The sequence below is a fragment of the Myotis nattereri genome (assembly GCF_964212035.1).
Source record: "Myotis nattereri genome assembly, chromosome: 2".
NCBI classification, from domain to species: Eukaryota; Metazoa; Chordata; class Mammalia; order Chiroptera; family Vespertilionidae; genus Myotis; species Myotis nattereri.
Genome location: NC_138076.1, coordinates 44358427 through 44383799, shown reverse-complemented (window position 1 = coordinate 44383799; position 25373 = coordinate 44358427). Strand labels below are relative to the sequence as shown.

The window sequence follows — 25373 nt, the reverse complement described above, 5'->3', positions numbered from 1 at the left end:
AAGCTCTTTTAAGGTGATTGTTTCACCCTAAAAGTGTCCTTTCTCTCTTTCTGTTTCTTCTTGCTGCTTCTTGGAATGTGGATGGGGCTGCAGCAACCTTCAAGCAAAGAAAAGCCAACAAGCAAAGTTAAGAAGCCACTCACCAAGGACCAAAAAGGCAGAAAGCATCCATGATGACTGGACTGCCTGCCCCTGGAACTCTTCCACATAAAGAAAAAAATAAACTTCTTTTTGGTTTAGGTTTCTGTAATTTGGGTTTCCTGTTCTAAGCAGTTGAGACAAATCCTAAGTGATACATGGAAAAAGTATCTAGGGCTATATCAGAATGTATTTCCCAAAGAAGTCCACACAATATTTCTTGAACTGTAAGATAACTGTCTGAATTGAAGTCAGAAATCAAATTGTGATTAGAAGAAAAGACAAGAGACTCTCGGGACATAGAAAGCTCCAGATTTAGTGCTGCAAGAGGCAAATAACTTTTGGAAAGCACCAGAATTCGCCGGGTGCAAAGTGTAAATAATAAAGGAGGGGACAAGACTCTTAAAGCAATTCACAATGTGAAGAGATAAAAGAACAGGAAAAAGTAATAGGGAGAGATTATAGGTCTCAGAGGGGCTATAAAACATTATACAACAAATGCTCTGGTAGGAACTCTATACAGAGTACCCAATTTATGTAGTTAAAAAGGGTAGTGTGTGCCAAGAAAATGCAAAGAATGCAATAAACAAAATTTTGGAAGCAATAACATATCCACAGGCTAGAAAGAGAAGTAATGCAACCTGTAGAACACATACAGGAAGGGAAAAACCACCAAATTTTAACTTGGAGGCACTATTGAAGAAAATGTAATTGCATGGGCTTTTAAGGTAAAAAAAACTTTAATGTAACCCATGCAGAAGAAAGCAATGAATCAACAACTATTGTACTTACAGGCATAAAGAAACTTAATAAATTACAGAAAAAAAAATGCATATCTTCAAGATCAGTGGGGGATGAAATTACCATTAAACTTAACCTTAACTAAGATGGTTGCAAGTTCAGAACCTTGCCACACTGGTGGCATGACAAGACTATTTGCATCTGGAAGAACAGTACCATAAGAACCGGGGGCTGGCTGCAAAGACATCTGTACATTACCGAAGACCAGCATACGATGTTCAGCATTTGGATTCAATTTGCTATCCAGAGATATCATTCGATTCAGAGTAGCTCTTACTGTAGTAACATGCTAATGCTCTGGCCCTCTGAGAATTTACGTGTGAGTGCTTGAGTCCCAAGAGAGACCACAGTTCCATATGGGAAATTCCAATTTAGAACTTAAGGTAGATGACATAATAAAAACATTGGGTCCAAATTTCTACATATACAGTAGGTCTTCAAAAATGTTGTTTTATTCGTCATTTTGTTATAGCATTGATAAAACAAAGAAAGAAAGAAAAAACGATTCCTAGCCAGGGCCACTGTCTGTGTGCAGTTTGCATGTTTTCCCCATGTCTGCATGGGTTTTTTGAGGGGGAACTTCAGTTTCCTCCCACATTACAAAAATGTGCCTGGTAGGGGAAGTAGGTTGTCTACCTTGTGCCCGGCTGAGAGAGTGTGGGTCTGTGCGTGAGTGTGCCCTGTGCCCTGAGGGCACAGGGCATCCTGTCCAGGATGGGTGTTTGCCCTGTGCCCTGAGCTGCTGCGATAGGCCCCACCCACCTGCGACCCTGAACTGGAACAAGCAAGTTGGAGAATAGTTATCTTCGTTTTACTCATCTTTCTTAAATGTATGAATAGCTCACATTTATTTCAATATTTAATGTTAGGAGTGTTGGGGGTCTTTATTTAGAAATTTGGTGATGTTTTTGTGACCAGAAATATGCCACAAGAACTTAACTCTTGTTTCTATCCCTTAGCCTACATTAAAATTGGTTTGTTTGTTTTTTAAATATATTTTATTGATTTTTTACAGAGAGGAAGGGAGAGAGATGGAGAGTTAGAAACATCGATGAGAGAGAAACATCGATCAGCTGCCTCCTGCACATCTCCTACTGGGGATGTGCCCGCAACCCAGGTACATGCCCTTGACCGGAATCGAACCTGGGACCTTTCAGTCCGCAAGCCGACGCTCTATCCACTGAGCCAAACCGGTTTCGGCTAAAATTGGTTTTGTTACAACATCATTTCACTTAAAGTCACACTTTCTAAGAACTCATTGATGACCTTAAGTGAGGACGTACTGTAATTTTCTTTCTATCCTTCCCTATGCACCCTCTCAGACAGAGCATCCTGAGCAGACAGAATAGGAGGTGTTTTTCAGGCATTTGGAGGACTTATATAGTTAGGGAAAGCACACTTTCTGTATAGATTTGTTTAATAACGTTGCATTCAAAATATATATACGTATATATAAAATATATACAAGATATAATAGCTTGCATACTAAAAGAAATATCAACAGCATTAAAATTCAGTTGCTAAATCCTGCAGGAAGGAAACTTGTAGTTTAAGGGTTCAACTTTAAACAGGTGTCAACAGGGCTACAAGAAGGTTCTGCTATTAGTATGTCGGCTTTAAAAGCAGTGACCAGCACAGCTGGCATGGCTCAGTGGTTGAGCATCAACCTACAAACCAGGATGTCACAGTTCAATTCCTGGTCAGGTGCATGCAGGAGGCAGCTAATCAATGATTCTCTCTCATTAATGATGTCTCCATCTCTCTCTTCCTCTCTGAAATCAATAAAAATATATGTTTTAATAAGTGACCAGTTCAGGATTCCTCATAACCAGACAATACAGGTTGAAGAAAGAGCCAGGGTGATGTTAGAAGAGATTCTAGATAGCTGAGACACTTCCAGGCCATTCATGGCTAAGGAACCACCAAATTTCTAGGAGAGAGTAACTCAAAAATCAATGCTAGACCATCTTAGATTTGTATATAAATTATTGTTTGCCATTATACTACTTAATTTCAACAATAATGTAGTGTTTATAGTTCATCTCTTTGTACAGGTTTAGTTTTTCGCAATAGAGCATGGGTTTGTCCTTATAAAGTCTAGATTTGAAGAGGACCCCTTCAACTCCATCTAGCCACTTAGCACCTGCCAAGTTAAAAAAAAAAACAAAAAACCGTATTCCCCAAACTGAGCCTATAGCAATCCTGCCACCCTGGGAAGCCTGCCCAAGCAGGTGGCCAGCCACCCTCTCTGGCACCTTAGCTCTTATAAAACTCACCAAGAGGTTATACTACTTATGAATTTATGTATAACATACATAAATTAAATAAGCAAATGTGGCATTTTTAAAATGTGAATGCTTATTCATCGTAAAACCAATGCCCTGTCAAGCAAAATTGTTCAAACCTGTCCTTTACCAATTAATGTTAATTCCTATTAACATGATCTAACAAGACTACATTTCCTCAGCTATAATGAAAGCAATTATGAAAGGATCAAATTTAGAATTGTCTAAAATGATAAAAGGGAAAATTATAGCTAGAAACACGACATGGGGAAAGGTTCAAGTACGAAACTTTTCTTTTGTTCTCTGTATGGTCACTTACTGGTTCATATGACCTTACACTCAAGTCTTAGCCCCTCTGAATTCTCATTTCCCCACGTGTAAAATAAAGAGAGTAGTTTATCATACACATTTTTGTGAAGTTAAAAGATTACGTTTGCATAACATCTTGTATAGAGACACATTAATAGATACTCAATAGCATAACATTGTCCTAACAAAAATTTATTGAGCATCTTACTAAGTGCCAGGCACTGTTCTGGAGGTTAGCTATGGTGTCAGTGATCACATTAGCTCCTCATAAGCTAGTGAAAACTGCAAAACACATTTTATATGAACAGTGTTAGGTTTTCATGAAAAGTAAGATATCAAAAGCACATGTTGTATTTTGTTACTAACTTACATAAAGATCTCTTTTACTAATTCTTTTAAGAAACCATTTTTTTCTCTTCCCAGAAGTCATTATCCTAATAGACAGCTCAAGGAAATGCAAATGGTTTTTCAAATAGGTCTCGGCCCCTGAAAATACATCCTGCATATCAGGTATTTACATTATGATTCATAACAGTAGCAAAATTACAGTTATGATGTAGCAACAAAAATAATTTTATGGTTGGGGGTCACCACAATATGAGGAACTGTATTAAAGGGCTGCAGCATTAGGAAGGTTGAGAACCACTGTAAGGTGCTGATCGTCATTTATAAGAAGAGAAAGAAAAAGTAAACTTACTAAAGTACCATTTTCACCTATCAGATTGGCAAAGATTACAAAGTATAATAGCACGCTGTACTAATGAGAGAGAGCAGAAAAGTTGTCACTCTGCTACACAGCTGGTAGGAGGGAAAGCAATTTGGCAGTATCTATAAAAATTTCAAAGACATTTATTTAATCTTTGACCCAGCGATTCTAGTCTCTCAACTTACCCTACATATTCACTTATTGCAGCATGGTTTGTAAAGCAAAAGATTATACTAGTAAATCACCCAAATGCTCATCAATAGGAGACTGATTAAAAATTGTAGGGTAAATCCATTCTATAGACTACCATACATCCCTAAAAAAATGAAAAGGGATAAGAAAGCCTGATATGGAGTAAAAAAGAAAACTGGTATGGAGTGATTTAGAATAGGAAAATATAAATGAAGTCACAGAAGTGTCTGTGGTATGCTACCATATAAGTAAAAAAGTAGGAAGAAATCTTTAAACATATGTGTTCATATTAATAAAACAATAAATCAAATCAGGGAGAACAGAGGAAATGATCTTGGAGAGCTGGGAGATACTTGTGGATAGTTTCTTCAAATTGTGCCTTTACATTGCAACCACTTACGTGCATTATCTATTTTAAAATTTAAAATTAAATGTTACTCAAAGTACTAGTTTAATTATGACTTTTTAAAGAAAGATAAGTAAAATAGATCTATTTTTATAAGTGCTTCACTCTTGGGGAGAGAAAAGCATTGTCCTATGTACTCCTTTTTTAAAATTGCAACTGAAATCATATTGACTCTGAGATATTTTATACTTGTTATTTTTACTAATTATTAATATTACTAATTTTACTGCAGCCTAGAATAGTAGAGTCAGACGGGATCTTGCAGGATTAACCTAGTGTAATCCATCAGGTCTTTGTTTTCAGAAACTCGTTTTCTCTTTTCTTGCTTTAGATTCCTAAATTCCTACCTTATTCAATTGACTGTCAATGTTAGGAAATGCCAGTGTTATGAAATTAAGGCTATTTGTATGTCTTATTACCTTTAAAATTTCAGTGTAAAAGGTAGAGAACAAATACAAGCTGTTCAGTGGGTATTAACCATGCAACCTGCTCATTCCCCAGCCACTGAGGAATAGAAAGAATTAGAACTTGCCAGTGTACTTTCTAAAAGGATAATAGCCAAAGAGGTTTGGCTCAGTGGATAGAGCTTCAGCCTACAGGCTGAAGAGTCCCAGTTTCGATTCTGGCCAAAGGCACATGCCTGGGTTGCAGGCTCAATCCCCAGTGGGGGGCGTGCAGGAGGCAGCCAATCAATGATTCTCTCTCTCATCATTGATGTTTCTATCTATCTCTCCCTCTCCCTTCCTCTCTGAAATCAATAAAAATATATTTTAAAAATAAATTAATTAATTAAAGGATAACACATGTACACTTTAAGAACAGTATCCTTAGAAATTGGGTAGAGAATTACCGGTCTCTAACATAGCTAGCTACTTTTATGGCAGCTGACTCAACTATTTAACTCTACAGTCTATTAGGTTTCCTCCTTTTCTTTCCCTAGGTTATATCTATATTTAATAGAAGACAGCACCATTTAGCTGTGACCTAATCTTATTTTCCATGATAAATATGTGCATTTCCTTCAATTATTTTAGAAATTATTAGAATTTTAGACCTTAGTTCAGAGATTTTTTTCTGATTTTATCATTATACCTTCTTTTACTCATTACTGTGATTACATATAACTTTATACCTCTCTTGCTTGAAGAGATTTCACACAAAATAATTTTAATAAATGCATTCAGTATATTTGCGTGAATTGCCTCATGAATTTGAAATTCCAGAAGCTATAACTCTGTTCACTTAAATGCTTTAACCTGGCTCTCAATATGTGAAGACTCATTTAAGGCCAAATTGGTTTTAAAATGAAACTCTTTGTAAATAGACTACACTATTTGTGAGTTCTGGAACTAGTGCTAAGACATTATTCCTTCAGTGCCTTCAAAGAAAGGCTGGGGCTTTTTGTTTATTTTTATGCACATAACATATCCCAAAGAAAATCAAAATTTAAATATTAAAGGCATTAAAAGTAATGAAGACAATGTTGATTAAACATCTAGTATCTTTGAACTACAGGTAAGTCATGGAATTCCTCATCCATAAAGTCATAAGGTGGGCTTCCAACTAGAACAGGGAGAGAAATCTGACTAAAGAGATATCCCTATTGTAGAGGAGGGACATTGATCCTTAGAGCAGGTGTTAGCAAACTAAAGCCTGTTGCCAAATAGGACTTAGCACCCATTTTTATAAATAAAGCTTTATTAGAACACTACTCTCATTTGTTCATACATTGTCTATGGCTGCTTTCATGCTACAATGGCAGAGTTGAGTAGCTGCAACAGAGATTGTCCAGCCTGCAAAGTCTAAAATACTTGTTATCTGGCCACTCGGAGAAAAATGTTGCCAAGCTGTGTACACTCACTGGGCTTTCTCAAAAGGAGGAAATAAGACACAGCAGTCCTTGAGACTTAGGATGCTTAAAATCAAATTGCTAGGATCATCGTTATTCCCTTTAGTAGGAGAGAAAGATTTGGGCCATAATTCTCTATTTGTCAGAGGATTCTGCTTTTCTACTCATCATATTTTGGAGTACTGGATAAGGAGTATTGTGCCATTTTTTTCTTATGAATATAAATGGTGTGTACAAATGATACACAATTGAAAGTGTATGTTTTAGGCCATAAAAAAAAAAAGAATGAGATATTACCATTGCAACAGCATGGATGGACTTAGTGGGTCATGTGCTAAGTGAAATAAGTCAGGCAGAGAAAGACAAATACCATATGATTTCGCTTATATGAACAAAATACATGAACAAACAAAACAGAAATAAACTCATAGATACAGAAAACAAACTGATGGTTGCCAGAGGGGAAGGGGGTGGAGGGCTAGGTGAAAAAGGTGAAGGGATTAAGAAGTACAAATTGGTAGTTACAGGATAATCATGGGGCTATAAGGTACAGCATAGAAAATATAGTCAATAATATTGTGATAATTATGTATGATTCCAGGTGGGTGAGTACTTCAAATATCAGGGGTGGATCACTTTGTAAAATATACGACTGTCTACCTACTTTGCTGTACAGCTGAAACTAATATAAAATAATATTTAATGTCAGCTGCAATTGAAAAATAAAATTAAAGGAAAGAATATGTATGTTTTAATAAAAACTTATTTAAAGATATATAGTATAGATAAATAGAAGTATAACTATATAGCAGAGAAGGTAAGCACCAGAAATGCATAGGTATAAGCTGATGGCTGAGGTGATAGCCAAAATAATGGAGTGAAATACCAAGTTAGAACAAGGCAGACATCTTACAGAAGAGCAAAGATGGCTGAGGAGACCTAACAGGTAAGCTTTCCCTCACCCCTTCTTATTAATGGTTGGGACCAATAGTTCACATTTGTGACAAACCCTTCATTTATTGCTACCACACAGGTGGGAGAAACATTTTTTAGAAAGAGGGAACAGCTCCAGCAATTGCTTCCGTCTCGGGATTTCTTACGGCTCTCTCTTACCATGCTTTTATCTATCTGGGAGTCCAGAACACTCCCTCAGCCTTCACACCACCAGGCAAGCTGAGAGTCGTGGCAGCTATACCTTTACCCTCCCTCTTCGAATCTCCTTCTTTTTGTACTCTGGATGGAGTAAAAATAATAATCATCTTTGAAATACCTCTGACTTTGTCTTGTCAGTAAATCACCTTAAGGCACAACTGTCTGCTAAAGAGAACAAGATGAATCTTAATTGAGGTTTGGAAATTCAAATGCAATACACAGTTTTCTAATTCTTTCCCACCAACTACTATAAAACACATTGATATTCTTGAGATATTCATGTTGCACTTGACAGTTTCTATAGTGCCTTCATAATACCCTAATTTATTATGAGTTGCTTTAAGGAACACAACACTTTTACCCAACACCAGACAGAGGCTCTACATAGTTCAGTGAGGCCCCCACACTGCCCAAGGCAGGACTGAGTGAAACTGATTTGATTTGTAATCCTGTGCGCTTTTGATTTAGTCATGTGGCCTCCCAGGAGTCCAGAAAAATAAACTGCTATACACTGATGGTTTCAGGATGCACTTTGCTATGGACTGAATTGTGACTCCATCCTCCCCCAAATCCATATGCTGAAGCCTTAATCTCCAATGTGACTATATTTGGAGATGGGGCCCATAGGGCGGTAATTAAGGTTAAATGAAGTCAAAAAGGTGAGACCTTTAGATGATAGGATTAGTGTTCTTCTGAGGACACACCAGGAGTCCACTCCTTCTCTCTGAATAATAATATAAACTCAAAATACTGGCAAAATAAAAAAAGAGGGAAATTTCTTCTTTAATTGCTCTGAAACCATCTATCCAAGATTAGGTGAGTAAGCCAGGGCAAGTGGAACAGAGAAAGGGAGACAGACAGTTAAAAGGCCAAGCAGTTTACAGCTATCTAGTAAATCACAAAACCCTCTCTTCTGTTACCAAGGACACTTAAGAGTAAATGGTTTACACTTTTCCTCCCCAAGCAGAGGGCAAATAGCTTAAATCAACCTACTCAGGAAGATAGATAACAGAAATCCGATTACTGCCATTTGTTCCAACACAACCAATGAAGGATTAAGTTAAGGGAATAAATCTCCTTTTGGTGTATCAGCATAAAGCTGATGAATATTCTGCTGAGATCCTCCCCTAAGACCTTCCTTAAACTCCCTTTAAAGCCCTCAAGGCGAAGGACCCAGGGCACATTCTTACTCCCAGGAACACACCCACACCTTTCTTGCCCCTCAGGTCTTCATCTCCTAAACTCTAAGGCTCCCCATGAGACTTGCAACCAGGAGAGCAATAGGCAGCGGCAGCTCATCCCAGGCTGACCCCCTGAACCTGTCCCCAAGGCCCACTTTTCTCTGACTTTGTAGTGAGTCAAAGCAGCCCACTTCACCTCACCTCTTTCTCATAAAATTTCTAGGGAGCCAAAGCAGCCCTGCCTAGCTTTCCTGTTGCTTCTTCTATTGTAAGCTCTTGTTTTATTTTCCCCGGCTTTAATTAGCGTATTCTCAAAATCACCTGGACTCGTGTTATAAAATCTTTCCTAAACTAAATCAAGAACCCACAAGCTACAGGCCAGCCAGAGTCAGACCTGATGCAGACCCAATTTCTATCTAGTAACAACAGGAGCAAAGAATACACCTTCCGGTTTGCAACAGACCCAGCTCCATTTGTCATTTCAGCTCTAACAGGTTCTTTTATACTATATCAGAAGCTCCTGCAACTGGGGCAGGGGGGTGAAGGGGGTAGTGGCCATATGTCCCCCATCTCGAGTAGATTTGCTACTAGGTGGTGCGTAACAAGGACAGCAAGTATAAGACCAAATTCTAGTAAACCTACAAACACTTATTAGCAAGTAGACACAGAAATAAATGAAAGAACCTGTTCTTGTGCACCCAGGGACATCCATGCTCTCCTCTGGCAAGTGTCTTGCATGGAAGATTCACTCTGAAGTGGACACAATGATATCTGACAGCTGGAGCAGCCAAGCTCAATCAGAATGCTTTGCGAAGCGAGGTGACCAGAACCCAACACCAATTAGAGCTTTGGACCGTGTGTGCTGCTTCAAAGATGCCAGATTGCTGGACTTCCTGCAAGGGTCATGGTGTCTGCAAAGTCCTTGCAGCCCACCACTTCTCTTCAATGCCACTAAGTTCACCAATTAGAAATCATTTCTCCTTATGCTGACTTATGGTATAAATTATGCTAAATTATGACATAATATTTAATATCATTAGGCTAATTTCTGGACGGTAACCTCCTATCTAGGATCATTCCAAAGCTTACCATCTCCAAAGCACAAGTTTCTGATAAGGGGACTTCAAATGCTCTCTAACCACACCAATGGTGCAGATTAAAATTAATTTACATAGGCATACATCCCATTGTTACACAGAGAATAAAACACATACCAAACTTCAATCTTATTGAAAAGCAAATAAAGTCAACATATAATGTAGAAAATCTTTCATCTATGCTGAGGCTTTGAACTTACCACAAATATGGGATCATTGGCTGCAGAATGTGGCAAAGCATTTGTCCCGTTCAGGAAGGAATGAACCAAATTATGAAGGCTCATCACTTGGGAGTCCAGGGTTCCATCTGCTTTATCAAACCCCTCCAGGGCATTCCTGAGAGGAATGGGTATGTCAGCAACAACACTCACGAATTGATAAAGGCTTTTCTTTTGCCCCAGCCTGCTGAATCATCTTCTAATTTGAGATTGGGTAGGGAAATGGGGAGCTCTGCCATGGCTCATTAACTAAAAAGTAGCCCAAACCGTTCATGATGATCTCCTCTAAGGGGAGGGAACTCTTATTCAGCGCTGGTTCTGCACCTGCTCAATTGGGTTGTATCTCTTTAGTGTCTGTATGACAATTTTTACCTTCACATCTGTCTCCCAGGCCAGGAAATGAACTCCTAGAGAGCAGTTTTCTTCTGAGTTTTATTAACAGGACTTAGTACCACACCCAGCACATGGTCTGTGATCAGTAAATGTTTTTAAATCAACATATACTCTTATATTCCTATTTCTCAACTAAATAGACCTGCAGCTTGACTGTAATATATATTCAGTGTTCTAAACATATCCCCAAATTTCCCTTTCTTTTTTTTTAACCTTTCCATTTTCAGTGTCCATACCCTAACTCAGTGATCCTCAAATTTAAGCATATAACAGCATCACTGGAGAAAAACACTTATTTCATACCCCACTTCCAGAGTTTCTGATTCAGTAGGTTCAGGCGGGGTCCTACCAATTTATATTTCCAGCCAGTTCCAAGGTGATGCCCATTATGGTTGTCTGAGCACCACACTTTGAGAACCATTCCCTTAAATCTATAAGGAATGCAATCTGTGTCAAAAAGCATTTTTATCACAATGGAAAACTAATGCATGTTTCTTTTCAAGATAATCTTAAAAGTTGCCCTTTATGTCACCTTTGACACTACCCTGAGGACTGTGCCAGCCCATCACAGACCCTGAGACCTGTTACACTTAGCACAACCTCTGCATTTAAGTTCAGTCTACCCACACCCTGGCCCCAAATAACCCATCAGTTATATAATTTATACACAGAAAAGAGAGAAAACCAAGTTTGAGAGAAGACTATGAATCTATCCACCATTTCTTTTTGGAGTCTCATTTATCTTTGTTTAAAATATTACTTATATACATACATACATATTTCTCATAATTCTTAAAGTTTATTTAGAGGGAGAGAATTATTAGCTGGCCTTTAAATTTCAAGCATAGTAATGTTATTGCTGTGTTATAATTTGAGTTGCATGGAGCCTGTACTTCCCCTCTGAGATATCAGACCCCCATTTTAAGGTCTATGGCAGGCAGATTTAAAAAAAAAAAAAAAGACAGAAAAGTATAAGAAAGATCATGAGCAAAATTATTTTGGCAATATTTTAAAAATACTATAGTTGATGAGGTTCCCTGGTTCTGAAGACTATACCTATATGTGTACAGAAATTAGAAATATTTAAAAATGGTTCTAAATAGCTAAATTATTAAAACTGCACTATTAATTATAGTGGGTGGATGATGACTTTTCTAGCACTAATTCCTGGTTATCCCCTCTTATCAAGCCCCTTCATTACTTAGTTTTGTCTCCTAACACCTGAATTTCCTTTCAATTCATTTCAACCACGAGCATGAAAACCTAAGTGTTGTCAAGTGCCCGTCTTACACAGCTCAGAGCACATACCTGAAGCTGAAGGTAGAGTTCTGGAAGAAAGGAGGATTGTCAAACTGCTTGAGAGACAGACAATCTTCTATGTCTTTTAAGGATGGCAATTTCTCACCGTTTCTCCCCGCTTGATTTCTTCTCAACAAACCTTCATAGGTTCCATTACACAGAGTGACCCGGCGGTTGTAGTCATCTAAGCTAAGATTTGTACGGGGATTGCAAAGAATATGTCTTAATGTGTCGATAGTATCATAACTTTGGTCCAAGCATACAATAAAATGTATTACAGTTACCTTAAAGCAGGGGTCCTCAAACTTTTTAAACAGGGGGCCAGTTCACTGTCCCTCAGACCGTTGGAGGGCCAGACTATAGTTTAAAAAAAAACTATGAACAAATTCCTATGCACACTGCACATATCTTATTTTGAAGTAAAAAAAAAACAAAACGGGAACAAATACAATATTTGTATTTGCATGTGGCCCGCAGGCCGTAGTTTGAGGACCCCTGCCTTAAAGGGTCAAAGATATGTGGTAAAAGTACTACCTCCAAAAGTAATTATGTATTAAAGACTTTCAAAAACATAGATGCAAAACTATAATATGTGAATAGATATGCATAATCATGGTACTTACTATTCCACTGGAGAGACTGTAAGAGGGCTTACAGATAAGATGTTGATTCCTATTATGTGCCTTTGAATCTTGAGTGACTGAAGAGAGAAGAGGGTGACCAGTACTATACAAGCTAAGCCAGTTGGGGCAGAAGGGCCTATGTACTAGGAAAGCTAGGAAAGCATTTAGGCCAACTGAAGGCAAATGGAGGTGGTCAGAGTGAAAACAGATAAAACAATACAGAGAGGAGGTATTGGGGCAAGCGCTGCATTAGCAAATGCTCTAGGGCAGTGGGGATGGTCATGTCATGAACATGGAGGCTGAGGAAGTCCCATGCCCCTAAAAGATTATATTCCCCAGGCCTGTGGTGGTCTGACATTCCACCATCAGAATGCCACCCCACTGAGAGAAATAACAGTTTAGAGCTGTTTCTGTGTGGGTTTTAATGGATGCTACCAGGGATGTGGGGATAGAATCAGCGCACAGGAGGATGAGAGCGGCCAGTCCCTACACTAGGCGGCGGGGGGGGGGGGGGGGGGGGGGGGAATCCCAAGCAGGCCTCCAAGGCAGCATTCCCAAGTGTGTTCCAGTGAGGTGGTCTGTGAAATAAGGGTGCCAGGGTCACATAAGTGTAGGCCCCTCTTGAAGAGTAATAATTCGCTTATAGAAGAAAAGCCCTGAGACATTCTGAAACTAAAAAAAAAAACTTTTTTAGCCAGCATTCCCTAAATTTATAGAAAACTCTGTCACGTACCACCTATTAATACCTCAAGACATTAAAAGAAATGGTGCTTTATGAAATTATGCTAAGTCCCGTAAAAGGCACTTGTTAACGTCCCCCTGTGGTGGGGAGCGCTGTTCATAGGGCTGTAGCAAAAGCTTAGGAAAGAGCAATGGGATCCTGCAAGCTAGGCTTCCACCCCTGAAAGTACGCACATGCCCCGGGTCAGGGGTGTTGACATTGAAGCTTTGTGCCCTGGACAGGGGAGCTAGCTCAGCAGGGTTAAAAACAGGATTTTGTAAGAAGCAAATGAATAAAGAAATCCTCTTGGGAAATTTTTTTCTGAGATCTGTGCCAGGAAAGAGAAACAAATTCAAGGACTCACTGAGGACAGACTTCTTCCTGGGCTGCAGGCTGCTTACCTTCTTCTGTGTTCTTTAGTACTTACAGCCTGTCCTCCCCAATCCCTCTCAACTCCCAGCACCCTGTGGTCCAGCCACACCACACTGCTTCCAAAGACTTTCTAGCTTCATATATGATATTCCCTCCACCTAGGACACACTTACCACCCTCCTCTACTTGGTTGAGGTCTGTGCCTCCTTAAAGTCTCAGAATAATCATCTCTGTCTCTTAGAGTCTTTCCCCACTCCTCTCCTTGGCTTTGCACATACATCTATTATGATACTTCCCACCTTGTATTGTAATTTATTTACAAGCATTCCATCTTTGTAAATATAAAACAATATTTTTTAAAAGCTATATTTTATTCACTCTTATATCCCCAGCATTATTACAGTGCTTAGAATATGACTGGTGCTAAAATAGTTGATCTCAAAATGATGGCCAAGCACATTCAACTCACAAATGTGACTTTCATAACTTTTTTTAAAATCCTCATCCAAGAATATGCTTTCTTATTGATTTTAAAGAGGAAGGAATGGAGGGGGTGGAGAGAGGGAGAGACCTACCGGGTATCAAACCCACAACCTGGGTATGTGACTTTTCAGTGCATGGGACTATACTCGAACCAACTAAGCCTCACCGCCAGGGCCATGCCTCTATTTTTTATTAAAGAGTTTAGAATTTTAAAAAATCCTACCTCCCCCAGGAAAGTCATTTGCAGAAACATGTAAACAGAACCCAACATGCACTAGAGACAGAAATATAAAGTGACTCGCCATCTCTCAGACATAAGAAAACCCAGTGTCAGGTGTGATTACCTATCACAGACAATTTCCCAGCTGGAGAATCTTGAGTTCTGACTAATCAGAGTTGGATCATCTTGTCTTGCTGCCCCAAGCAGTTGGTCTGTACACACGTCACACTCATTCCTCCCAGTGGCAAAGTTCCAGTAGGGCAAGGCAAAGGACTCATTGCCAATAAGTCGCTGAAAGCAAAGGACATGCCTAGTCACTTAATCCAGCCATCAGATAGAACAGGAAAGCATATAATGCAAAGAATGTTATGGGTCTTCACCAAATGTATAACAAAATGTAAGGAACCAAAAGTATGGTTTTCACCAACCTGGAGATCTCTTTCCAGCCACAACAAATGGTACCGATGCCAGGTGACAAAGGCGGGTCCTTGGTGTGAGAAATCAATGGCCTTGTAGGGGCGTCCTGGTCCTAAAACAATTGGGACACTAATTAGACGCCACAGAACAGAGTTTTTAAAAAGTTAAACCTTACCTAGGATGTGTCTGCAAAGCCAATAAATCCATGGTGTTTTAGTCCAAAATAATTGTTTTTGTCATTTATCTTTCTGAAAGCAACAACAGAATCATTTCAGAATCAACTGGCACTTTTAGGGTGAATTCTTCAACTCTCAAAAGTTTGAATGTCAACGGAGACCCAGAGAAATTCAGGTCACTTTCAGCTTTAAAAGTTCATGTTATATATTTAATGAAATCAGAATCTCCAAAGGAATAGATCATTAAGACCTAAGTGAAATATATTTTTAAAAGATATTTTCTAACCGATTCTTTACAAATGAATACATTTACAAGGGAAGGATTAATTAAGAATAAAGCATCTTCTAATGCACTGTCTAATTCAGCATTTATATAACCAAAAAGAACTTTCACGGATTTTGCCTTAGCCATCAATCAGTTAGAACTACTGGCTGACAAGTGTGGCCAACACTAGAAGAGAGAAAAATACATTCAAACCAACTTGGCTGGCCACTGGAAATGCCAATTTTACTGAAAAGTTGTGGGCCATTTAATGACCTCCCTGCTGCCTGTTCCATCCTTCTTCCCCCTTTCATAACAGCTTTTGATGGTTATGTAGAAACTTTAGCTAACTTTAGTTCTTTTTCAAAGTACCTATAATAACTTCAGGGAGCAGAAGAGACATGAATATAAATTTAATTCCTAGATACGACCAGAAACTATAGTTTTTCTTTTACTCTTGAGAGACTAGCCTCTCATAAAGCAAAAATTCCTCAGAGTCAGGACGGGAAAGCTATAAAGGTTTATTGCCAGAAGAGCCTCCTTATCTATCGATAGAGAAAGACAGATGCGTACTTGAGAGGCAAGTGTTTTAAAGACACATGGAGGAAAGGACTGCAGTTGCTGCTGTTGGCTGTGCAGCCCTTTTTAAATGTTTTAACCCAGAAAAAGTTTAAAGTTCTCAAAACAGAATGATGAGGGAGAATAATATTGTATGTCAACTGTAATGGAAAATTTTGTTTTAATTCAAAAAATTAAAGTTAAAATTAAAAAAAAAATGATGAGGGAAAATCAAGTGATGGGGAACCAGTGATAAACATGGGGACAGAAAATTCCAAATAAGAAGGAGACTATTCAAAGTGAGCTTCATGTCCTCATGAACCCTCACCCCAGTGAGGGTCTCCCAAAGTGGGAATAATCGCAGGTATAACCAAAGGTTCAGAACTGCTCTGAGCAGACCCTGGAATGGACTCAAGCCGCTCTGGAACAAACTAGGGTTTATGGCTTTCACCTGAGTCAAAAACGACTGAGGATGGAGCAGAACCTACTAGATCAGTGGTTCTCAACCCTCTGGCCCTTTAAATACAGTTCCTCATGTTGTGACCGCCCCCCAGCCATAAAATTATTTTCGTTGCTACTTCATAACTGTAATGTTGCTACTGTTATGAATCGTAATGTAAATATCTGATATGCAGGATGGTCTTAGGCGGCCCCTGTGAAAGGGCCGTTCGACCGCCAAAGGGGTCGCAACCCACAGGATGAGAACCGCTGTACTAGGTTAATGAAGTTCCTCCCATTCCAAGTCCTACCCAAGCCCCAATTTTTAGGATCCAGAAGGGCAAGGCACCATTTTCTCAAGCATCAAACGTAACTGTAGTCCAATCACTGAGCCAGAAGGAACACTACATTGTTGTGGCTATGCTTTTTCTTGACAATACAACTCCAGAAAAACCCTGGGGATCCCAGCAGGGCGTGGGCACTGTAGATAATGACCTGGGAGTCTAAAGACTAATACACGTGACTTTACTGGTAATGACATGCTTCCAACACACACTCTAATTCTGCCCAAAGAAGTGTCACATGGTTTAGCATGTGTTTAGTTAATTCCTCTAATTTGAAGAAAAGGTCAGAGAGGGCTCCCATGGCCAGATTTAAAAATGTTTTCTCCTGGAATCAAAAGAAATTTGCCTTGCCCTGGCTGGTGTGGCTTAATTGGCACTGACAGGTGGCCAGTTCAAGTCCTGGTCAGGGCACATACCCTGGTTTTGGGCTCTATCTCCAGTAGGGGGCATGCAGGAGGCTGCTGGTCAATGTTTCATATCAATGTTTCTCTCTCACTCTCTCTCTAAATTCAATAAAACTATTTTTTAAAGGAATTTGCCTTGAATTCACCATCTCTTGCTTTTGAGAATTAATAGCTTTGTAGACAAGATTGGACTTCAAACTCAAACACAAACTATAGGAGAGAACATTTTCAAATGTCTGCAGCTGATGTGCAGGAAGAAACTGCTCCAGCCTAACTTTAGGCAGCATTTGACAGTTCTCTGACTTTTCACACACCTACCCCTTCCTTCAGGTTGTGCTCTTGTTAATTAACTTGTCTGAAATTACTTTCCATCCAACTACCTCACCCCCCAAACACAAACTGTTGATAATATGCATTAATCTAAGGGGAAAACCCACCTAATAATGTATCTCTAACAGAATAATAATGAAGCCACACAAAGAAATCATAAATGCTGCAGTTGGCGATCTGTGGCTGGGTCCCGTTGGGCCCAAGCAGGCCCAGCCAGTGTTGCGTGGTGATCACGTAGTCAGGGTGTGTGGTGTTCTTCGCGAGGTCTAAGGCACCCAAGAACTGCTCCCTCTCCTGAGGGGTCAAAAAATGAATGTTCTTTCGAATAACTGGTGGTTTCTTCTGATCGCAGTTGGGGCCAGTCCAGCCAAACTTGCAGTCTCCACAGTTAAAGCCAGCAAAGTTTCCTAGAGTATTGGGGATGGGGGGGAGGGGGAGATGGAAGAAGTAAGTTTATGTCCTTTGGAATAAATGTCTGAAGTTGAACTTTGGGATAGAATGGATGAGAAGATGACGGTGCTTGCAAGGGGGAAAAGAAAGCCAATTTCCTTCCCTTACTCTCTTGAAATGTTTGTATCTCAAAGTGAACTGGACACTAGAGTGTTCCCTAGAAATTTTTCCTGCAAAGAAACAGGATATCAAGTGTATTACATGCTGTTATGGACTCAACTGTGTCTCCCCCTCAAACTAATATGTTGAAGTCCTAACCCCTAAGACCTCACGATATGACTGTATTTGCAGACAGGGTCTTTGAAGAGATAATTAAGTTAAAAGGAGGTCATTTGGGTGGCCCCCTAATCTGCTATGACTGGTGTCCTTATAAGAAGAGGAAAGTTAAACACAGATAGTTGCTCAGATAGTGATGACACAGGTAGAAGACAGCCAAACCTGCCAACATCTTGATCTTGGACGTTAGGCCTCCAGAACCGTGAGAAAATGAATTTCTGTCAGCTAGTCTGTGGTGCTTTCTTATGATAGCACTAGCAATCTAAGCGCATGTTGTCACCTGTGCTCTCCTTCCTCTCATGGGTCATGCAGGGTGTCCCTTCCCAATTCTCTCTATCTCCCTGCCTGAGACCGAGCGGCAGCCTCAATGTCCACCTGCTGAGCCCCGCTATCCTGTGGCATACACTAAAAGGCTGACACAAGACAGCTCATTGGTTTAGAGGAGAGAATATACACTAAGTTAAAAGTGAAACCAACATATATAAGCGATTTCCAAGAATTCAGGTGAAAGCTAACATTAAGAAAGTTGGTTCATTTCACAAAGGAGACAGAGTTAATGCAAAATCAATGAAGACTGGCAGGTCATAAAGGTGAATTAGCTGCCTTGGTGTCAGGAAGTGCAAATCACTGCGGGTTCCCTGTGTTTGCACAAATGTCTCTGCTCTTTCAACCCAGAGAATGAGAACTAGGCAACCAATCGATGTGTCTCTCTCACATCAATGTTTCTCTCTGTCTCTTACCCTCCCTTCCACTCTCTCTAAAAATCAATGGAAAAATATCCTCAGGTGAGGATGAACAAAAAAAAATATTGTACATCAACTATTATTGAAAAAATAAAAAAATTAAAAATTCATGTTATATCATGTCTCAGAGAAAATATTCCAAAGCTCTGCAGATCCTTCTCATTTTTTTAGCTTCTAAACCTGATCTCAAAAATCAGTTAAATTGCTGATGACAACTGAAAAGTGCAACAATTTAAAACCCTAGAGCCCAAATGTTTATATCTTTAATTTAGACTTCCTAGTAGTTCCTTACATCAATTTAACATGGTTTTTTCCCCCCTTAATCCACCATAGCAACAACAAAAAAAACAGAGGGCCCTTTTAGAAATGAAGAGAAAGAAAAAATAAAGAATCTCTAGATACCAATCTATCTAGCACTGAGTATGTCCTTCAGCAAAAAATAAAATTAAAAAGATGAAGTCCAATATCTACTTAGGACTGGGATAAAAATGGAAAGAGACTAAGGGCAACCAAACAATGCACGTTCCTACACGAACTACATCAGCTCAACCTCAGAAAGCTATTAGACTAAATAAGCTTAAAGACCACCGATTAGTGGATTTATAAGGAGCTCTAAATAGCTATTCCTTTTAATTAGAGATTCTATTATTTTAATAACAATACTTTATACTCACATAGGGCCTTTCATCTACAGAGCTCAAAAGGATTTTACAGGTGTGGTTTCATCATTATCCCCATTCCAGAGATTGGAAAATGGAGGCACTTAGTCACTTGTACAAACAAGAAGTTCTCAGACAACTATTCAAAAACTATTTGGTGTGCATGTTTTTCAAAAGTCGAAAGACACAGCTGCAACTGGTTAGTCTCAGAAAAGCCATGTGGCAGGTATGACTTATAAAGTGAATGGCTAAGTCTCCTGAAATTCAGCTCTTCCTGACAATTACGTTCAATAACTTTTGTTTTCAATTTATCCCCACAGAGAATAGAGAAATGAGAAATTCTCTCTAGAGAATTTGAGCACATAATTTAGAGTACACCCCCCCCCCTCGGAGTTTGCATTTATTTTAATTAAATAGGCTAAAATATTTTACCAACTTCAAGATCATAGAAACTATGGTGTTAATTTTTATTTTCATTTTTATTTTTTGTGTGGTAAGAACACTTACATTTTTAAGTGTGTAATACATTATTGTAGGTACAAAGCTATAGAACTGTCAGTTATGTTGCTCAATCTGATTAATTTAGATAACTCATATAAGTGGAGTCATGCAGTTTTTGTCTTTCTGTGACTGATTTATTTCTTTAGCAAAATATTCTCCAGGTTCATCCATGTGTTACATATTGCAGAATTTTCTTCCTTTTTTGGCTGAATAGTATTCAGTTGCACATATATACTGCTTGGAAACCTTGTGCACTATTGGTGGGAATGCAAAATGGGGCAACTGCTAATGGATAACAGTATGAATGTTCTTCAAAACTTAAAAATAGAACTATTATATGATCCAGCAATCCCACTTTGGGGTATTTATCCAAAGGAATTGAAATTGAGGTCTCGAAGAAATATTAGTGTCCCCACGTTCATTGCAGCACTATTCCCAATAGCTAAGATGTGGAAACAACCTAAATGTCCAGCAATAGATGAATGGTGTGCTTATTTTTCCACTGATTTAACAAAGTTCAAGGTCATCAGTAGCCTATTTGCCAGAAGCTAATCTATACTTCTTTTTTTTTTTTTTTAATCCTCACCTGAGGATATTTTTCCATTGATCTTTAGAGAGAGTGGAAGAGAAAGGGAAAGACATAGAAATATCGATGTGAGAGAAACGCATCAATTGGTTGCCTCCTGCACACACCCCAACCAGGGTCCCGGATGGACACCCGAGGTATGTGCCCTTAACTGGAATTGAACCTGGGATCCTTCAGTCCACAGGCCGATGCTCTATCCACTGAGCCAAACTGGCTAAGGCTATACTTCTTTAAATTTTGGGTGACCCCAGTGAATTCCAAAGGTCCTATTTGCAAAGTAATTATGAGGCTACCAGAGAAGAGGGCTTTGGAGCACTCAAGATTAGTTTTAAATCGTAAAGACTGGCTCCTAAACCATGAAAAAGCTACCCTAGGAAGGCAAGCAACTCACTCTTTAGGGAGAATTCACGGAAAGACATGTGTCTTGCTTTGGGACATATGACACATCACAGTGATTACTGTACCTACTAAATAACTTTCCAGCTCAGTCACTAAGGACTTAGTCTGGTGCCCTGAGACCCAAAGAAAAAGACCATCTCCCCAGTGTAAGTGGAGCCATCCAAAGTGAGGATGGAAAGAACTATGGTCCTGTATGAGTCTGGATAAATCAGCTCATGGAAGAGGGGGTAAGCCATAACCTGGTAGTGGGTCTCAGAAGCAGTCATGGCCGTGACAATGGCTGGAGTGGGAGACCATACACCACACACCTTGAGGAAGCCCTGCTTCCTTTGACTGGCTTATGGACATGAGAGGTCCTGATAGTCTGGACTTACAGGACAGGCCCCGTTCCTGGCCCTCTGCCTCATAGGTATGTTTATCCTCCTCAGAGCAGGGGATCCCTTTTATGTTTTGAATGTAGGCCACCGTGACCCCAAGTTTCTGTCACTTCTAGAGAAATATTTATAAGCATTCCCTCAGGAAAGAGAAATTACAATTATCCCTTCTATTCTGCTGCTCTCTGTTCTTCCCATCCCCATCTTTTTTTAAAAAAAACTTGTAACACAGGTCAAAAAGATAAAGTAGATGGTGATAAGAAGAATGGACATTTATATCTGATTTCTTAATACCTTCTGTCTCAGAGATTTCCAACCTGTGTACTTGCGGTACTCTAACATTGATTGATCCGGAAATAAGTGTTCTGGAAGAAATTTTGATTCAGTCCATACAAAGAAATTACTGTGTGGTGTGGTTTCCAATCACCCAAGTAATATGAAACCTGCTGTTTCTCATTAGACTGCAAAGCCATGAGTACCTATGAGATGATGTCTATAGGAACAAATGCTCAATTGGTTTAGAAAAATGGACAGTAATATTCAATATGCTATTAAAAAATCCTGGTCACAATTAATACTCAAGGCAAAATTAATAATTTCTTTGAGTCATAGATTTAACAATATGACTACAAAATGACTATAAAGCCAGAATTATTTTTAAAGTTTAAAAATACCAACATCACTCCTACTTTAATATCACAATCTTTTGTACATTCTCTTAGTTTACTTTTTACAACCTTACGTAGTTCAATTATCTGTATTTTCCAGGGTTTTGGTGTCATATAAAAATATAGTACAACATAATTTTAAAAGGAAAACTCCTTATGCAGCTGGACATGCAGGACAGTGTCAAAGGGCTTTGCTAAAGTTGCCGCTTATGTTTTCTGTGTTTCAAATGCCCTGCCCACCTTTGAAAGTTTGCCATGGCTGTCACAGCTGCTGGGCATGGAGGGAGCCCAGTGAGGAGGACCTGAGAAGGCTCAGAAGAGCCAGAAGCTTAAGAAGTGTGCAGAGATTTCAAAGAAACGGATCATAAGAGAGACCAAGGCCAAAAAGAGGGACACTGCGCAACTGTGAAATGCCCACATCGAACCCAGAAAAGAGAGAGAAAAGCCATTGCTCTCTGATAACAATCCTCCCTCCGCAGATCACAGAGACAGCTTGGCCCCACCACATCTCTCCAGCTTTGGCAAAGTTACGACCCACCCAGGCATAACGTCCCCCTGCGTGAGACCTGTCGAAATCATTCAAAACTCGGACACTCAGACTACAGAACACCTGCCTTCCACGCCCGTCTTCCAGATGCCAACCTCACCCGCCCCTCTCTTCAACAAGCGCAAACCCATTTCGGGAGAGGGCATTGACTCCATCGTGAAAGGACTTGCTCTGGCTTTCAAAGCTGACTCCTGCGCCCTGTAGCTTCCAACAGACAAGCCAATGGTATGTTGGCATGAGTTCATATAGCCAGGCTTGGCTCATGTCATATTTACTTAGATTCCAGAACTACATGTACTAGAGGGCGCGAAGAATCTAAGCAAGACATTAGCCTTCCTCAATTTGCTCCCTACGAGAAACAAACTTGGATTGCCTTGCAGAGCCTGGCCTAGCCGTCTCTTCGCTGGGGCTCCTTTCCCAACTGGGCCCTCCCCACTCAGTTAGGGGCAGGCCAGGTCTCCCCCCTGGGGGTCTGCCTCACCTGTGCAGTTGCAGGTCCGGTTGAAGAACTTCCGTGGCCACCGTTCTCGGTCATCCTGGTTTCTTAGGACATAAGGACCACTCCAGGGCCTGGTGTCGGCTTGCACCTCCATGCACTGGCCCCGGCCCTCTTGAGAGCCACAGACGTTGGCCGGCTCCACACCCAGCGGCGGGCAGCACTCCTTGGCCACCAGGCTGGCCACCGTCATGCAGACCCGGGGGAACTGGGCCCGGGCTCCAGGCAGCATTCCACAGCCCAGCCAACTGAGCAGAAGCCCCCACCAAAGAGAGCGCATGGCTTTACAATCCGGGAACTTTCTCTCTCCTCCTATACTGCTTTCTTCTTGTCTTCCACTCGAGCTCTTGAGCATTCACTCCGTTTTTTTATTTTTGTTTGTTTTTGTTGTTTTGTTTTGTTTTTGTATATTTTTGTTTTGCGGTCTGTTCCTCTCCTCTTTAAAAAATACCCACAAAATCACAGAACCCACGCATGTGCACGTGTGTACATGCACACGCACAGACTATTTTATGTGATCCAAACAACTCAAACAAATTTAATTTTATAGAAGCGCCTCTAACAGCCAGATTTAATGAGGGTAGCGCTTCTCACCATCTTCCCCGTTAAATCAGGCTTTGTCTAATTGAGTTAATTTGCAAAGCACTCCAGTCATACTACTTATTATGCTGGTATTTTTAACCCCCCTCCTTTACTCCTTAGCCCATGACTTTAATTGCCTTGAACTCAGTTCCAAAGCCAAACACCGGGCTGCCTTTATTCTGTCTGGATTGCCAGCCACCCGGCCTCGTGGGGTTTGTGTAAGGGCTGGGAGAAGCCATCATTAGGGGGATTAGTGTTAGAGAAAGCCTCATGGTTAGCACATGACCCAAAGTGCACAATGAAGTAGATAAAGTTTCTGGCTCTGTTTCAAAAGGGTAAAACCATCTTCATTATCTGGGCTCATGTGCTCCAGCCAAGCTTGTGACCTCAGACTTCCCAGGGAGTCAATAGATGCAGTGAGCTCGTTGTCAAAGGCCCTTTACAGACAAGCGTGCGTTGCTAACTACATTCACTCCTGACTGCTCCCTGACGTGCTAGGAAGACCGCTACAGGAGGTCACACAGCTTCAGAAATAAAGAAACATTTATTTAGGGATGGCATACAACGAATTGCTTCGTTCCACAATTAGGGACCCTCTTCCTTCCAAATAATAAGGTACTATTCTCCTATTCAGCACATCCAGCCTGCAGATTTTTTCTTAATTACATGAAGTACCAGCCACAAGAAATTCAAAATTGTCATTATCTAATTGTAAGAAAGGGTTTGCCAGTGACATCTTTGATTTATGCTAAGTTAAGCATTGTCGATCTAGAAGGCAATGCCTCCCCTAGTGCTTCTGAGGCATCAGGGGGAGGGGGTTTGTCCAGATTCATCAGCGCATCCATTCACTTCTTCACAGTGGAAACAGGACTGTCTGAGTCCAAAAGGGTGCATACAGATTGCTGACAGTCCAAACAGTTCCTAAGAATACTTTATATTAGGGCATAAAGATACAGAATGTTATTTCTAGAGCAATTTCCTAAGGTTAAAACATTTTCTATAGCTGTTCCCATCCCATGTAGTTCTATGTCACCCCATGATATTAAGTTGTTGTCACTAATTAAATGACAGTTTTCAACCCTGACTGTCCACCAAAGCCAGCCTGTACCCCAAGCCCAATGAAGCAGAATCTCTGAGAGTATGACCCAGACTTCAGTCTTTTTCATAAGTTCTCTAGGCCAGTGATCGGCAAAGTTTGGCTCTCGAGCCACATGCAGCTCTTTGGCCCCTTGAGTGTGGCTCTTCCACAAAATACCGACTTCTGCGCATGGGCCACGAAGTGTCAATAGCACTGTATGTGCGCTCCCGCACGTGGTATTTTGTGGAAGAGCCACGCTCAAGGGGCCAAAGAGCCGCATGTGGTTAGCCAGCTGCAGTTTGCCGACCACTGCTCTAGGCCATTCCAATGTGCACTCAGAGTTGAGAATCACTGGGTCAGAATAAGACACAGCTCCAGTGGAAATGTGGAAATAGAGTCAGCTAAAAGATTCCACGTATGTTATGTCCCTAGGCTGCCCTAACAAGCTACCACAGTCTGAGTGGCTTAAAATAACTGAAATGCATTCTCTCACAGTTCTGAGGACCAGAAATTCAAAATCGATGTGTCTGTGGGACTGTGCTTTCTCTAAAGTTCTGGAGGGGCATCCTTCTTGCCTAACGTGGCTTCGGGGGGCTGCCACCATTCCTCAGCATCGCTCCAATCTCTACCATGGCCACAT

General features: G+C 40.3%; 1 protein-coding gene across 1 annotated transcript in view; it reads right to left on the bottom strand.

The window, feature by feature from the left end:
• Positions 1-23363, bottom strand: part of DCT (dopachrome tautomerase) — a 30739-nt gene extending 7376 nt beyond the window's left edge. Inside the window, exons 1-6 of the mRNA XM_081082357.1 lie at positions 23059-23363; positions 17482-17781; positions 14874-14974; positions 14570-14736; positions 12036-12215; positions 10317-10452 (exon numbers count right to left, since the gene is read on the bottom strand). Coding sequence (XP_080938483.1) covers positions 10317-10452; positions 12036-12215; positions 14570-14736; positions 14874-14974; positions 17482-17781; positions 23059-23353 — 1179 coding nt within the window. The 5' untranslated portion in view covers positions 23354-23363. The remainder of the gene's footprint in view (positions 1-10316; positions 10453-12035; positions 12216-14569; positions 14737-14873; positions 14975-17481; positions 17782-23058) is intronic.
• Between the last annotated feature and the right edge of the window lie 2010 nt (positions 23364-25373).